General features: G+C 36.7%; 2 protein-coding genes across 2 annotated transcripts; both read right to left on the bottom strand.

Annotated features, from left to right (window-relative positions):
• Positions 1-1,078: 1,078 nt before the first annotated feature.
• On the bottom strand, positions 1,079-12,453 carry CBG15981 (the record flags this gene model as incomplete). The annotated part of the gene is made up of 11 exons (XM_002643324.1): positions 1,079-1,141; positions 1,196-1,341; positions 1,411-1,537; positions 1,870-2,039; positions 6,763-6,892; positions 6,956-7,032; positions 8,897-9,142; positions 9,289-9,498; positions 10,930-11,095; positions 11,139-11,327; positions 12,451-12,453. The coding sequence occupies 11 exons, from the start codon at positions 12,451-12,453 to the stop codon at positions 1,079-1,081; spliced, it is 1,527 nt and encodes a 508-aa protein (XP_002643370.1).
• Positions 12,454-13,667: 1,214 nt separating this feature from the next.
• Positions 13,668-14,561, bottom strand: CBG27461 (the record flags this gene model as incomplete). The annotated part of the gene is made up of 2 exons (XM_045238918.1): positions 13,668-13,843; positions 14,327-14,561. 2 exons carry the CDS (start codon positions 14,559-14,561, stop codon positions 13,668-13,670), a joined length of 411 nt encoding a protein of 136 aa, XP_045099827.1.
• Positions 14,562-15,017: the final 456 nt, after the last annotated feature.

Raw genomic sequence — 15,017 nt, 5'->3', positions numbered from 1 at the left:
ACGTGCTGTCAGTTGATCAGGAATAGAGCAGAAAAAGTGAAAACAAGAGATAGAGGGAAAGAGATACATACTAAAGAACGTTTTCCTCCAACTGACCATATGTTTTGATGATACACTTTGTTCTTATGTTTTGTGTGGGGGAACCAACATACGCTTGAAAATCGTGTCTTGTTTTTTTTGGAATATTAAAACAATGTTATCTTTAAAAAATGTCGACATTGAAATATCTATTTCTCGAATGTCTCAAAATCGGTTTGGCAAACAACAAAAACTCAAAAACTATGTCGAAATGTTTGCTCAATTTGATTCGAATTGACAAAGAGCAGTAAATTTCGTGTAACTACCCCACATCTTAATCAAAACGACACGTACACCCCAGGGGTCACAAGGGGGGTAAAGTGCTCTTTTTAATTTGTCGAGACATTAAAAGGAAAGACTACACTTTTTTAATTCGAAGCAAAAAGTTATCAGTGAACTGATAAGCATCGATAAGTGGTTTGAGAGGAAATTCTTTAAAAATGTACAGTGCTGGCCAAGAATATGAGAAAAATGTGTGTTTTCAGTTGATTTTGACCATTTGCTGGAGCCTGAAGCTTGGCTGTCAAAAGCCCCATCACATTGAAAATTGTGGAGGATCTAAAACAGACCTAGATCAAAATCTTTGCAATTATAAAATTTTTCGGAAATCCCTAGATTTTCAGATATTTGCCGGGTTCTGACGGACACCGCGTTTTCAGTACAAAACAGAAAACAAGGTGTTCTTCAGAAATTGGTACATAGCTAAAAAAACTAGACAATTTCGAAAAATTCTGTAAATGCAAACTTCTCCATCTAGCTTTGTTCTATAACCTTCGAAACTTTCAAAGTGATAAAAATCAACTGGAAAACAGGATTTTCCATATACCGTAAGCACTCTCAAAGAACGCCACCCGGACCGTCCATTTTGAACCTATATATCACATTTCTTTTGAAAAATAGCAAAAAGTTGTTAACTAATAAAATGTTTATTATGATATCAGGAACATTTTATTAGTTGACCACTTTTTGAAATCTCTTTTAGAAAATGAGATACATGGGCTCAAATTTGACGATTCGGGCGGCGTTCGATCAAAGTTTTTACGGTAGTTATGGCCGGAACTGTCTGAAGCATAATTTTAAAATCTAAAAATAATCTTAAAAACGTTTAAAAACTCACTTTTGGAACTGTATACACTGGCTTCGGATTTGGAGAGACAAGATGAGACGCGGGTTTTGGGATTCCAGATGTTTGAACCACAGATGGCGAGGACGATGGATGGATGTCTGAGAGCGAGCGACTACTTCGGTTCACAATTTCCTCCTCTGAAAATTCGCGAAAAATTTTCTCAAAACCTCAAAACTCATTCTCGGTGTCACGCAAACTCAGCATACTTTTGATCACTGCCGTCGGCTTGGGGATCGCCTGCTTTCCGGGACTGAAGTAGGGGTCCCTGAGAGAATCATAATAATCAACACAAGTCCATCTATCCCTTTTATACCGTGTTTCAACTGGAACCACCTGAAACTGTAAAAAGTTGAATATTAGGAAGCATAGAAGGGGTTTTACTGGGGAGAATAAGTTAGGAAAAAAGAAAAAAAAACTGAGTTATGAGTTTGGGATGAAGTGATAGGTATTATATTTGGGGGTCAAATTAGTCAAATTACCTTCACAGATGATTCATCTTTTACACTTTTGCGTTCAGTTATCAGCGTGTTTACAGGAATACCCTCATTCTGTGTTGGAAATTAATTAGAATCGCTTGAAGAACAAGTAAAACTAATCTAGTTGGTCTAGTCTACTCCAAAAATGAAAAAGTTTAGAAAATGAGAAAATAGAATTTTAAGGCTCACCTTGAAGCGTGACTGGCTAGCACTGGAAGCCATTGTCAGTGGAAGCGGTGGATTTTTCTTGTGAATCGGTGTGCTGGGAACGGTGCTGCAGCTATCCAAGCCGGTCAAGTCGGGATCGCGACGGAGTGGGCGGAAATCCACAGATTTGCAGAATCTCCCAGGCGTCGAATCTTCAAAAGAGAGCCGTAATCACAGAGAAGGGGGAAGACGCGGAAGATGGAACAAAAAGGATTTTCCTCCCTCCCATCCAATTTCCGGATCGAATGTGGCACAGAAAAAGGAGGTCGTGTGTGAAAGAAAAAAATTTTTGGTGGTGGTGTGGAAAAGACTTATTGAATGGCTCATTAATTTTGTGCGAGCGCCGGGGGTGGTGGCGACGCACACACACACACACTTCACTACTCTGCTTATCATCTGTTTTCCACAAAGTTTAACTTGTGATAGTGTTTAATCGGCTCGTGAAAACAAAAAGCAAGCACCTCTCGGGAGGCTTGAGACGTTCTCATGTGTGTTCAGTTAGAGGTCCGGATTTTTTTTTTCGAAATTTTGTGGAAATCAAGAAATTTGTTGAACAACAACAAAAAATTGTTCCTCTAATAAATATTTAACAGAAGCCCAGGAACTTTGAGCTTGATTATCCCGGTTCCTATGAGAGATATCAAAAATTTGTCAACTGTGAAAATATAGGCGATATGATGATAAATGATTTGTCAGTTAACTAATTTTTGATGTCTTTCACAGGAATCGAGTTACTTGGGCTCAAAGTTGTGGGTTTAGGTGGGATTCTATTAGAGGGAATACAGTATATACAGTACCGGGAAAAGTATAACATATGTATTCTTACTTTTAAGTAGAGAAAGTGAATTTAGTTTTTTTTTTAAAAATAGTCTAGATTATTTTAGTTTGACTTCCCAAGTTTAAATTACAGTAATAAAAATGTTGATTGATTTATTTGCCATGTTTTTCGCCAAATTCCATTTTGACGAGATACCGTATTTGCAATTTGAGCTCGATTATCTCGATTCTTATGAGAGATTTTGAAAATTCGTCAACTGATAAACTGTTGATTACAATATCACCAATATTTTATCAGTTGACAGATTTTCGAAATATCTTACAGGAAATAAGATAATTAAGCTTAAACTTGGCACTTTGGGGGTTCTTTTATCAACGGTTTGTCCGTCACTTCACTTTGAGCTCAATTATCTCGGCTCCTATCAGAAATATCAAAAATCTGTCAACTGATAAACTGTTAATCATAATATCACCAATATATTTATCAGTTGACAAATTTTTTGATCGCACAGGAAATGAGAAAATTGAGCTCAATGTGTAAGTCTATTTTGTAGCCAAAAAATGCCAAATACCCAAAATTATTAGAGGAATGAGATCTGTTTTTTTTCACACCGACTCATTTCGCTTGGTTGGATTTTCACAAAAGGTCAATTACAAAGTTAAAGCTCTAGTTCTGTTTAGTGCATTCTGAAATTTTCATACAAATCAAAAATTCTGGTGTCTTTCAGAACTTCAAATTTGATTGCTTTTCAAAACTTGAGCGAATTTCGTCTGGTACTGTAGTTACTCATCAGCAAATTTTCAAATTGGAAACGTTTGGAACAAAAAGGACAGCTTTCAAAAACTGTGTAATATGATTCGTGGAACCAATCAATCAATGTACAAAGCGGAAAAAAAAACAAAACACACATCCGTTCTCTACTGACAACATATCATATCATCTCCTTTCTCCCACCTCAAAAATCCTATTTTCAGGAGTTGAAGAAACAAAAAAAGAAAAAACGAATGAAACAAAAAAGAAACAACGAAAAGTGTCACGTGTTTCATCATCAATCACGTTCTTCGCTTTTTTTTTCATCCCCACCGCCATTGAGGTGTTCAGAAAAAAAGAAAGAAGATGTGCAAAAATCAATATAAAACAAAAATCGTACAGATCTTAGCAGTAAAGTGTTTTTGTTGTTTTCCCTTTTGTTGTTGATTTTTTACTGTTTGTGTTGTTTCTTTATTATTTCTTTTTTGGTAAACCGGTCGCATTGTTTGCCTACTAAAAAGCAACGATTTTGATGAATAGGGGAAAATTATTTTTGTATTGTTGCAAAGGGACCAAAGTAATATTTTTTATGTCAGCAATATCCTAAGACCTTTTAATCTAAGGGTGTTGACTACTGTAGCTTGGCCAGATCAAAAGTTCAAGTGACTTCCTCAAGGTTCAAGGAACTATTGTCAGGAAAACTTTCAGAAATGTCAAAAATATTATCACACAATAGTTCTACTGAATATACTGTTTTTCTAACAATATGATATTTTTCTTATTATGCAAATTCAAAAAAAAAAGAACATTACAATAAACTGAACAAGAAATACATGGACAATATATAGAAGGGAGCATCAAAATTGAAAATTTACAACTCCAGCACATTTCCCCTCCCCTCTCTCCTCAATTCCCCGCACTATACCGCACAATGCATATAAAGTGTATAACAAACAAAAACTAAACAATTGAATCTTTGACCCTCCGCTAGCCAGACTACCTGAACTCAATGGCTTTTCCACTAGTGGAAAAATGATATCATATTTTTTCCGAGAACTATTTCAATTTTCGGGGTGTGAACATGTTTGCTTACAAGGTCTCGTGTCTATGAGTTTGAAGTTTGTAACGAGAAAACAGTGTTGGACGAATGAATTGTGAACAAAACTATCATCAGAAGAAATTAAAAGTTCAAAATGGCCCATCACTTGTGTTTACTTTCCAAACACCCACGTGTCACGAAACATAATTTTGTGGACATTAAAATAAAAGCGAAAACTGAGTGGGGACTAATATCTAAAATGAGAAGAAAACATGTTCCGAAAAAAAAGAAGGGCGTGATAAAAGAAATCGAGAAGATAAGAAATATGGTTAATTGAGAAGTGAAAATTGAAAGATGATAAAGGGTTGAAGATGGGGATGGATAGTTGAGAGATATGTTTTACAATATTGGAAACTAATCAATTTTTAGGCAAAATTGATGAGAATGGTGATTAAGAAGAAAATTTTTGGAAAGGTTCGAACTCATGAGATATGATTTTAATGGATTTGAGTGTTGGAGATATTATAGGCACATATTAGGTTGGAAGGAAAGTAACTGTCCATTTTTTTATTAGTAAATAAAACAAAAACAAGATTATTCCAAGATTGTCAGTATGTACCGTCGTGGTCCACAACATGTTGTCAACTTTTGGGCAACTTGTGGATATCATCCCTCCAACCGCCAGCTGGCTGCCAATGAAACTATTACTTTGGTACATTTTTTTCTCACCGATTTTATCAAAGTCCTTAGGCTCCAGATGACGTTGTATATTTCCGAATAACCAATAATCTGATACAACAAAATCAGAACTTTCACGGGGGTAAAGGAGAACCGTCTAGCCAAAGCGGCTCAGGTACGGCGTGACTTTCCGTGCAACATGAGATTTTGCATTTTTTTACGAAAGGCAAGTCAGACTTGAGCAGCTTCAGCGGGGCGGTTCTCCCTCATTTACTTGTAGTCCCGAGTCAGTTCTATCAGATTATTGGTTATTCGGAGATGTACAACGCCATCTGAAGGGTGACGAATTTTGGACCATTTATGAGAAAAAACTAAAAAATAGATATTCTGATTCGCGGCTAGCTAGCTTTTGGAGGTATGGTATCCACAAGTTACCTGAATGTTGGCAACATGTTGTGGACCACGACGGTGCAAACTGCTAATCTTGGCTTAGCCCGGTTTTTGTATTATTCACAGATGAAACAAGGGGCAGTTACTTTCCTGCCAACCTAATAAGAAAATCGTTTCATTTTTTAATAATTTATTGGGTAAACCTAAAGATTTCGTTCTTCAAAAACTAGATTTTTTGGACACTGCAACAACACGGTTTTTCTGTTAAGTCAAAATAGATTGCATGTACAGTTATTTTCACACAACATTTGATCCGATAGAAGCCACCATATTTGCGTACTTAGAGCTCAATTATCTCGTTTCTTCTGAAAGATATAAACAATTTATCAACCTATGAAATTCTGGTGATATTAAGATAAATAATTTATTAGTTGAAAAGGTTTTGATATTTTCTGAAGGTATCGAAATAATTGAGTTCAAAGGGCACATATAGAGTTGGTCTCTAATTGAGCAAATACGGTAATTTTCTTTGTTTGATTTTAAACGATATATTAGAATATTTTGCGGTAAAAGAGGAAATCAATAACAATAATTTTATTTTGTCCATACGATTTTAGAAATTAGAAAACCGAAACTACATTATTAGCTACAAGTTGTGGGAACATCGATTACCGTAACGTCAGAATGCCCAATCAAATTTTTTAAAAACTCGGAAAATCCTTCTTCGTTATTTCAAACTTTCAAAATAGGTTTGAGAGAAGTGTATGGCGTAATGATTCATATAATATCTCAAAACGAAAAAACGAAGCACTTGCAATGTTCCAACTCTGAGCTCAATTATCTCGATTTCTGTGAAAGATACCAAAATTTTGTTCATTGATTAATTATTAATGATAATATGATAAATAATTTATCAGTTAACAGTTTTTCAATATCTCTCACAGGAATCGAGATAATTGAGTTCAAAGTTAACGATTTGGGTGGGCTTCTAATAGAGGACATACGATAGTCATATAATGACTTCCAGTAAAAAAATGAAGAACGCCCACTGCCTCCCGATTCTCAAATTGTTTGTTTATTTTCTAAAGATTGTTCAGAAAAAGTTTATAATCAAAACAACCAGATTCCCAGTGTTGACTCAATAAGTAAAATGGAAATCAAGAACTCTAATCATGCCAGTTTTCTTTCATAATGTTTCTTATTTTCCAAATAGTTAGCCTCAAAAAATGTGAAAACTCACTCGTGCTAATATAACTTCCAACAGGAAGCGAGTCGTCGGAATCATCGGAACTGCTGCTCCGCCATTTTTCAGCAAGAATCGAGAAGCCTTGCAAGTCTTGTGGTCGATTGGCACGTTTTGGCGACTCGTCCTGAAACAAAAAAATAGAGAAAAGGGCTCAGAATAAGTTTAAACAAGACAGAGTGCTTCTCACTTCTTCAATAATTGTTGGTGGTTGTTGCTCGTTGACCTTGCGCAGCGATTCGTTGAATAACGCCGCCATTTTGTTACCTGAAAAATGAAAATTGGAAGGAACAATATTTTCAAATGTTTGCGGCAGAAATCCGAGAAATCCAACTTGTATGACACCCGACTAAAAAAGGTAATAAACACTTCATCTCCTTATAAAGGTAAAAATCAAACTTCTAAGGATAAGTAAATAAATAGTTAATGGAATTTCATAAAGTAAATATCATACTACTACCAAGAAAACCCTTCATGGCAATACAAATAAAAGGATACTAAGAATTGTTTTCGACAAGTGTCAACATGCTTTGATTGTGAAGAAATAATAGAAAGAAATAAAAAAAAATTAGGACACTCGTCGTGTTCTGCTGTAATCGATAAAAGTCAGACCCGGTTTTTGTTCCGACAGATAAGCGCGAAGGTTATTCAATGTCGCGATTTCGGTTTGTTCCGACAAACGAGAGAGGAAAGGAGCGTTTAATCCGCTACCTTGAGAAATGAAGTGCGAGAAAAAACACTATTGGAACCTGTCGTGGCCGTATACAGGTTATCTAAAATGCAAAAAAGGAAACTTTGATGTGATTAAGATATTTTTATGAGATGAGAGAAAGAGAATTAGGGTTGAAATAAACAAAAACCTGCGTCATTGGACGGAGAACACATGTGGCTAGGTCTCGAAGCGATTTTTCGATTTTTGGATGAACATATGTGTTGGTTTTTGAGTTATGGATAGAGAATATATAAGTCATAACGTGAAAATTAGGTATTACAAAATGCAACTATTGAATATCTGTTTTTAGCTAATGAGATTTTAAAAATTTCAGAATTTCAGGATTCGGTTTTTTTAAATCGAAAACATACTTTTCAACATTTCTGAATCAAGCAAGCTGTCCTGTCCGGTCACTGAAGACCATACTGTAGTTAAAATTGTAAAGCTGACAATGTAGGCAATATGAAGGCCTGGTACAATGAAAGCAATTTATTCCATGCAAATTGCTTTCTGTTAAAATTTGAATATAAAATATAAAACAAATCCGACTGGCGGCAGAGGCAAATTTAAGTAAAATACTTAATCAATGAGCTATACTAATCAATCTCTAATCAAATCCCAAGATGTGTGGGGATATGGCTGAGAACAAGGGATGGATAACATTATAAAATAACCGTATTAGAAGGAATTCACAGGAAGGAAGTGTGGAGACGAGGCGGAACGAGGTCTTAGATAACCGATAAACAATTAAAATGATAGCTATACAATCTAACTCATGCTCTAAAATATGCATATTACAGAAATGTTTCAAAAATGAGCTAAGTTAAAAAGGTGAAAGGAGACATATAGAATTAATTGAGAAGTATAATTTTAAATACTACTCATGATGATAACTTGAAAACCTAGAAAGGGTCTGAATAAGGATAGGGTGTGAAATCCTTCACAGAGATTCTGTGTGGAACGGTGTGGGTGGGTGAAAACAACTCATTTTAAAAATACTATTGAAATGTACAAAAAATGAGTAGATTATGGAAACAGATTACTGTAGGATGGGATAAATTAGGAAGTGCCTAGTGAATTCAATTATTCACAAATGAGGATAATATCATATTTGAAAAAATACAATACATTGAATGGAACCGATTTTCATGGGTGGAAAGAGTTAGAGGGACAGTGGTGGGGAGTCGGGGTAAAAATAGTTTTGAAATTCAAAACTTAATAATTGTTTGGATGTGGGAAGAAAGGGAAGAACATCGGGAAGAATGGGAAGTGAGGAGGAAGCTCCATCGGGAACTGGATCGCAGCTGGTGCCGGTCCTGAAAGAACTTGCCCTAAAATCACTTGGATTTAAAAATGGTGATAATGCCTTTTATTTCAAGGATTTTCAGAATATTATTCGTGATTTCAGATTGAACTAACCTTGGTGGAATCCGTCAAATATTATGTTTCGTGGAGGCAGGACTCTATCACCGATCAGAGTTGGAGGTGGAATTGGCCACGGGGCCACAGCAAGACCGGTGTCAGAAATCCGATAGTCGTTCGGTGGCTGTGCTCCTTCGTCATCCGAATCCGATGTCGACCCTCCATCCGATTCCGGATAGGTTACAATGTGGTCCATTTGAATCGAATCAGTCGATGAGGACCGGGAACGAGAGTGTGGTCGATCTGAAATTAAAGAAAAAATTTTACAGAGAAAGTAAGTTGTGCGTAAAAATAACAGCTAAAATGCAGAAATAAGTTTTTGGGATATTCAAGAGATTACTTGAAACTTCAAAAAATCTTCTTAAAATGTTTTCAGAAAAAAAACATACTAGTGTCGACTGATTTGGTACTGAAACTGGCGGAATCTCCACAATTCTCGATTCTTCGCTTCTTGATAACATCTCCATTCATCTCATCCGAATTCTTATTTTTGTTTCTGGACGAGGTTGTTTTCAGTGGGACAGTCTTGGTGGTGTACTTTGAAGAAGAACTAGAATTAGAATTTGCGGTGTATCCAGTTGAGTCAGAGGAGCCTTTTCCTGCAAAAAGAGCAAAATTAATTTTTGGCGTAAAACGTAGAGGCTCGGGTGCCAATACTTGGCCGTATTTCATGATTTTACAAGTGTTGGCCAAGCCTCCCACAAGTCTTGGCCCATAGTCAAAATGCTACAATTCTTGGCCAAATTCTGATTATTGATTTTTTACCTTCGGACTCATCATTTGAATTTTCAAATTGTTTTCTGTTTTTACCTATTTTCCTACTATTAAAGTATTGAATTTTTAAGAAGGTATTTTAATTTTTTTGGTATAAGAAACATTGAAGTTTCGAATGGTATAACTTTCAACATGACAGAACATTTAACTTCAACTCAAAAGAGCAAAACCGAAAAAGGATGAATCTGCGAGTCGTGAGCACATCGTGAGCATATCGTGAGTTATTATGAAGAGATGTTCAGGTTTGAACAGTTCAATATTACAGAATTTAAACACTCGAATATACAGAATTTCGCCTCACAAAAACACAGGAGACAGAAGATGAAAAAAGTTAATTTTCTGCAAAATTCCACCAAAAAATTCTCCATCAAAGCTGCTGTTTCAGTCGACAAAGGATCTCTTTTTGAAGGTATCACACATTTTTCAATGAATTTTAAAATGCTATGAAAAAGATTCAGAGATTAATCATGCATGTGCAGAGGAAAAATCGCAGTGGAAAAAGAACACGATTTCAGTAAAAAACAATGCTAGGAACTCACAAGAGTTACGTTTTTTAGGATTTGAAGACAACTCAAACTATGTAAAGAAGAATTTATTTGCACTGCACATTTGTAGATGCTTGTTATCCGAAAGTCAGTAATGTCGAAACCACAACTATGAAAATTTTTCGAAAAGCAAGTGATGGTATTAGTTCAAAGACTGAGGATGTTTTAAATTATCGTTTGTATTTCAGATGCAAGAAATTGGATTGTAATGTTCTCGTCTAAAGGATACTTCAAAATACAAAGCAAAAACTGAGGAAATGAGATGACTCGACTTGATGCGATTACACTGTCACTATCGATGAATTTCAACGGATTTCAAATAAAAGGAAACGAAAAGGTAGAAATTTTTTGTGATTAATTTTTTTTCTCATTATTCGTTTTGTGTAGTGTTCTAATAAAATGTTGTAGTATATCTAATTCCAAATACAATCACAACAGAACAACAGGTTTCAATGAAAACACACAAAGCCACACACAAGTCTAGGACAAGTATTCCACAAGTCTTGCACAAACCTCCCACAAGTCTTAGCTAATACATATAATAATGTGCTCGGAGACTTATGCTAGACTTGTGGGAGGTCTCGCCAAGTATTGGCGCCGACAGCCGAGGGGATGGGTTGCGCCTTTTTCAAAGTTTACCCAAAATCGATCTTGGAATTTTCAATGATATCATTTTTACAATAAAAAATAACATGATGCAAAAACCAATACCTTTCAATTTGACTGTAAAGAGAGATGCGGATGACCCGGATCCAGAAACAGAAGAAAGTGGAGAGACCGGTGAAGGAGCAACTACATTGGAAGAGCGAGGAGCGTTCGGGGAAGCGTTGGAGTCGCTATCATAGGCCAGAAACTCCGTCAGAATTCGAGGAGAATTCTGAAATAGAATTTGAATCAATTTTTTGGAAACGAGAACTCACTTTGAGCTCAGACTCGGCGAGCCAGGAGTTCCAGATCACATGATCATATCCCTTCCACTTGATTAAGTACTCCTTTTTGTTTCCTATGGACCGACTCTTGATGATCGTGTCGATTTCATAATTTTGCTTGGATAAAGTGCGCGATGGATCGACGGTTTGGCGGTATTCGTTGATAACTTCGGCGTATTGCTGAAAAACGTTTGAATGCTAATTTCGATATATCACCGGCAGTATTGACGAAAATCGTTTTGGTAAAGCAGGACTTTTCAGAAATTATTCGGCGGAAATTGATAAGGAATTGGCTAACATCGAAATGAAAAGTGGAAATCGCACGTTTTCACCTTTAACTGTTGATCTACTGTAGAAACAAGAAAACGCGTTTTAGTACTACTTCTCATTTACCTACTCATTTTGAAAAATGATAATTTTTAAGTAGTAATGATATACGAAAGAAGGTGTGTTCTGCACTGCAAGTTCAAATTAGATCTACCATGCAAAATGTTTAGTCACAATTTCAGCAGATTTTGTCTCATTTTTCAAGTCGTGAGGTTATCAAAATGAGTTCTTAGAAATCGCAGTATTGAAACTATGTACCAGAACAGGCCTGTGCGGCGACAAATTGCCGATTGCCGAAATTTCCGAAATTGCCGAATTTTTGTTGCCGATTTTCCGTTGCCGAAATCGGCAACGAAGAAAAAGTTGCCGAATTGCCGTTGCCGATTTCGGCAACTTCGGCAACTGAAGTTTTTTTGAATTTAGAGATTTTCACAATGTTTTTTAGTCAAAAAAATGATTTCGAAGTTCGAAAAATCAAATTTTGAACACCATCATCCCTCAGAATGAATTTTAGAGGAAATGTGTCCCAATAATCATCAAAAATACTTGCATCGGATCTTAAAATGAGCTTCAAATTTGTGAGCATAGGAGAAAAATAGATATCATGAGTCACAACTCATCAAAAAAATTATCCAATCTATCTCAAATCTCTAGGGAACGTGTGTCGTGATTTGCCTAACAAGTTGAGCGCACTATTTTCAAAACTCACAACCGGAAAAAATATTTTCAACCATTGGAATACCCTTTATCGCTGAAGTGAAATAGTTTGCATAAAAAATGTGGTCTTTAGTTGCCAATGTTTGTAATTACTTTTAAAGAAACTTATGAAACACATTTTCTGTAGTTCTGAGCCTGATAAAAGCATTTTCGGGTGAGTTACGTATCGATTTTACTAAAAAAAAAAGACGCAAAACTTTTGTTGCCGAAAATTGCCGAAATTGCCAAAAAATTTAAAAAATTTGTGATTTTTTCCCACCATTTGGATGGGTATTTTTTTTGTTTTTTTTTTTATTTTATCGAGCTTCTGTCAATTTGGAAAACTTACTTGAAAAAGTAGTGATAACTGTTTGCAAATATTATTTTACAACTGATAGATAATCTATTTTTGAATTCACGCTTTTCATTATTCATTCATGGTCCGTATAGGTCCAAAAACAGAGCTTCAAAACCCCCCTTCCAGTGATTGAACCCTTCAAATTTTTTTTGGAATTTTTTTGAAAATTTTTTTTTCTAAATTTTGTCTCTACTCTCTTGAATTGATAAAATTTTGAAACACATGTCAGAGGGATCCTGAAATGTCGCAAAATAAGAAAACAAAAACAAAAAAAACACTAGAGGGTCCGAACCCACAGCCTTGTGACTACTGGCGCCCACCACAACCCCGACACCACGCCGTCGACATTTACTTTTGATTCGAAAGGCGCTCAAATGTCAGACTGTCTTCTAACTCCTTTTAAAGTGGTTTCGGGGATGAAATGTGTGGTAAAGCACGCAAATCAACGAATTTCAGTACTAAAACTTTGGACTGATATAACTCTGCTGAAATTGGCGAGCGTGCTCTAAAATTTTCATGGATGTCTAGATAGGATATCCTTGACATATTCTAAAATTTTCATCAAAATCCAAACTGACGAGGTGTTGTCGTTCCCTTGTTATCTAAACGAAAAAATATACAATACAATGCGAGGTTCGCCAATATGAATGAGAAAGGAATGACGAGAAAAGAAAAAAAAGTGACGAGCGATGGCGGACCGATCAATACTGTGAGGGTCCGCAGAACGGTGCAGAGAGAGTGTGGTAAAAAGAGAGGGGGGAAAAAACGCAGAACTAATTATCTGACCATCTAAACAACAAAAACAACAAAAACAACTACTTTTGGCGCCATTTGGTGGATACGCGGTTGCGCGTCGCCTCTTGTGTTTGCGGACTTTGAATCTGGAAATAAATCTGGTTTATCCAGATTTAGCAATTTGGTTTTAGGCCCTCCGAAGAATACATTAATCTACAATGTAGTGAGTCCAAACTACCGTAAAAACTGTATTAGAAGTGCCCGCCCTTTTATTTTTCGTAAGGTCTCTTAGGGGCACTTCTATTTTTCGCGGGTCGCTGAGAAGGGCACTTCTATTATAGGGACATCGTCCTTCGGTTAAAATTTTGTTGTTTTTACTTAACCATTTTTTAACATCAATAATTTTATAATAGGATCCTTTCGTATTCGACTGGACATGTTGGAACGGGAGCTTGGTTGGCGGGGCTAGTGAACATGCAAAGTCGAACACGTCCGAGACCATCTAGGCGATACTTTTCCGGCTTTTCTTCGGAATCCACGTTCAAGTTCTCCGTGATCATTGAGTCCTCAGTCAAGGTTTCTGAAAAAATAACAATTTGCTCCTGAATTGCTCTCACAATAGAACACAATCAGTTGCTTCTTGAATTCTCAGTCTATGTGATGAAACACGTTATCATCTTGCCCGGCTCCGATGAATCGTCTGACAGAAAATGTATTTAAAGGCACATCATCGGCCTAGAAGCAAAAATAGGTACGGTTTTGGCAACGAAATTCATGCGACTTTGATACAGTACTTCGGAATTATTTGATTTTTGCCTATTTCCTTCAGATTGGCGCTTGTTTTCGTTGAATTTCTACCTATTCCCATGAATAATCAGCTGAATTAAGAAGACCATCTAAAATGGGTTATCGAATATTAATCCCAAGATACTGTATCAGATGTGCATGCATATATTTGTAAGAACTGTAGCTGTTTCCGCTTCGGGACCAACAATGCGCGAAGCCACAAGGTTCTGCACCGTCGCACGTGTCAATCGATGATTTGTAGTTGGAAAATTCTTACCTTGCTCATACTCAGAGCCTTCTGACATGAGGGTGATATCCCCCAATCCGGCAATATTGTTTTTAGCGTCTCGCTCCGTCATCAATCTCTGCCGGACTCTCTCGTATTCTACTGGATCTGTTGGCACGGGGGCTTGGTTGGCGGGGCTAGTGAACATGCAAAGTCGAACTCTTCCGTGGCCATCTAAGCGATACTTTTCCGGCTTTGTTTGGGATTCTTCTTTTGAGTGCTTCATGGCTGACTGTTTTCTGAAAATAAACGAAATGTCAGCGAGATGCGGCGATATACACAAATGAGAAAAGAATGACGGGAGAGGGAAAACTAACTGGAGAACGAGGACGGACCAATCAATAAAAACAGAAAAAAATGTATCTCCTCTTTCAGTTTTTGACATTTCTGGAAGTTTTATAGCTCAAAAGAACCGCAATAATTTACTCTTCATTGTGTAGAACGCCGGAGTCTCAAATGGGCCATCTTCGCCGTCTCCTGGGTTGGTAACGACATCCTCAATCGGAACATCTGGGCTATCTCCGCTGTCTTCTGGGTTGCTTACAAGATTATTGAATCCTCCATGTCCATCTAATGTACTGTCTTCCGGTGTGAGTGCAAGAGTCTCAAACGGGTCATTTTCGTCTGCTCTGCCAACTTCGGGCTCGGCCACAGGACTATCGAATGCTCCATCTCTATCAGG

Source organism: Caenorhabditis briggsae (genome assembly GCF_000004555.2).
Source record: "Caenorhabditis briggsae complete genome, chrX, whole genome shotgun sequence".
In the NCBI taxonomy this organism is placed as follows: domain Eukaryota; kingdom Metazoa; phylum Nematoda; class Chromadorea; order Rhabditida; family Rhabditidae; genus Caenorhabditis; species Caenorhabditis briggsae.
This window is presented reverse-complemented; position numbering and strand designations above follow the sequence as displayed.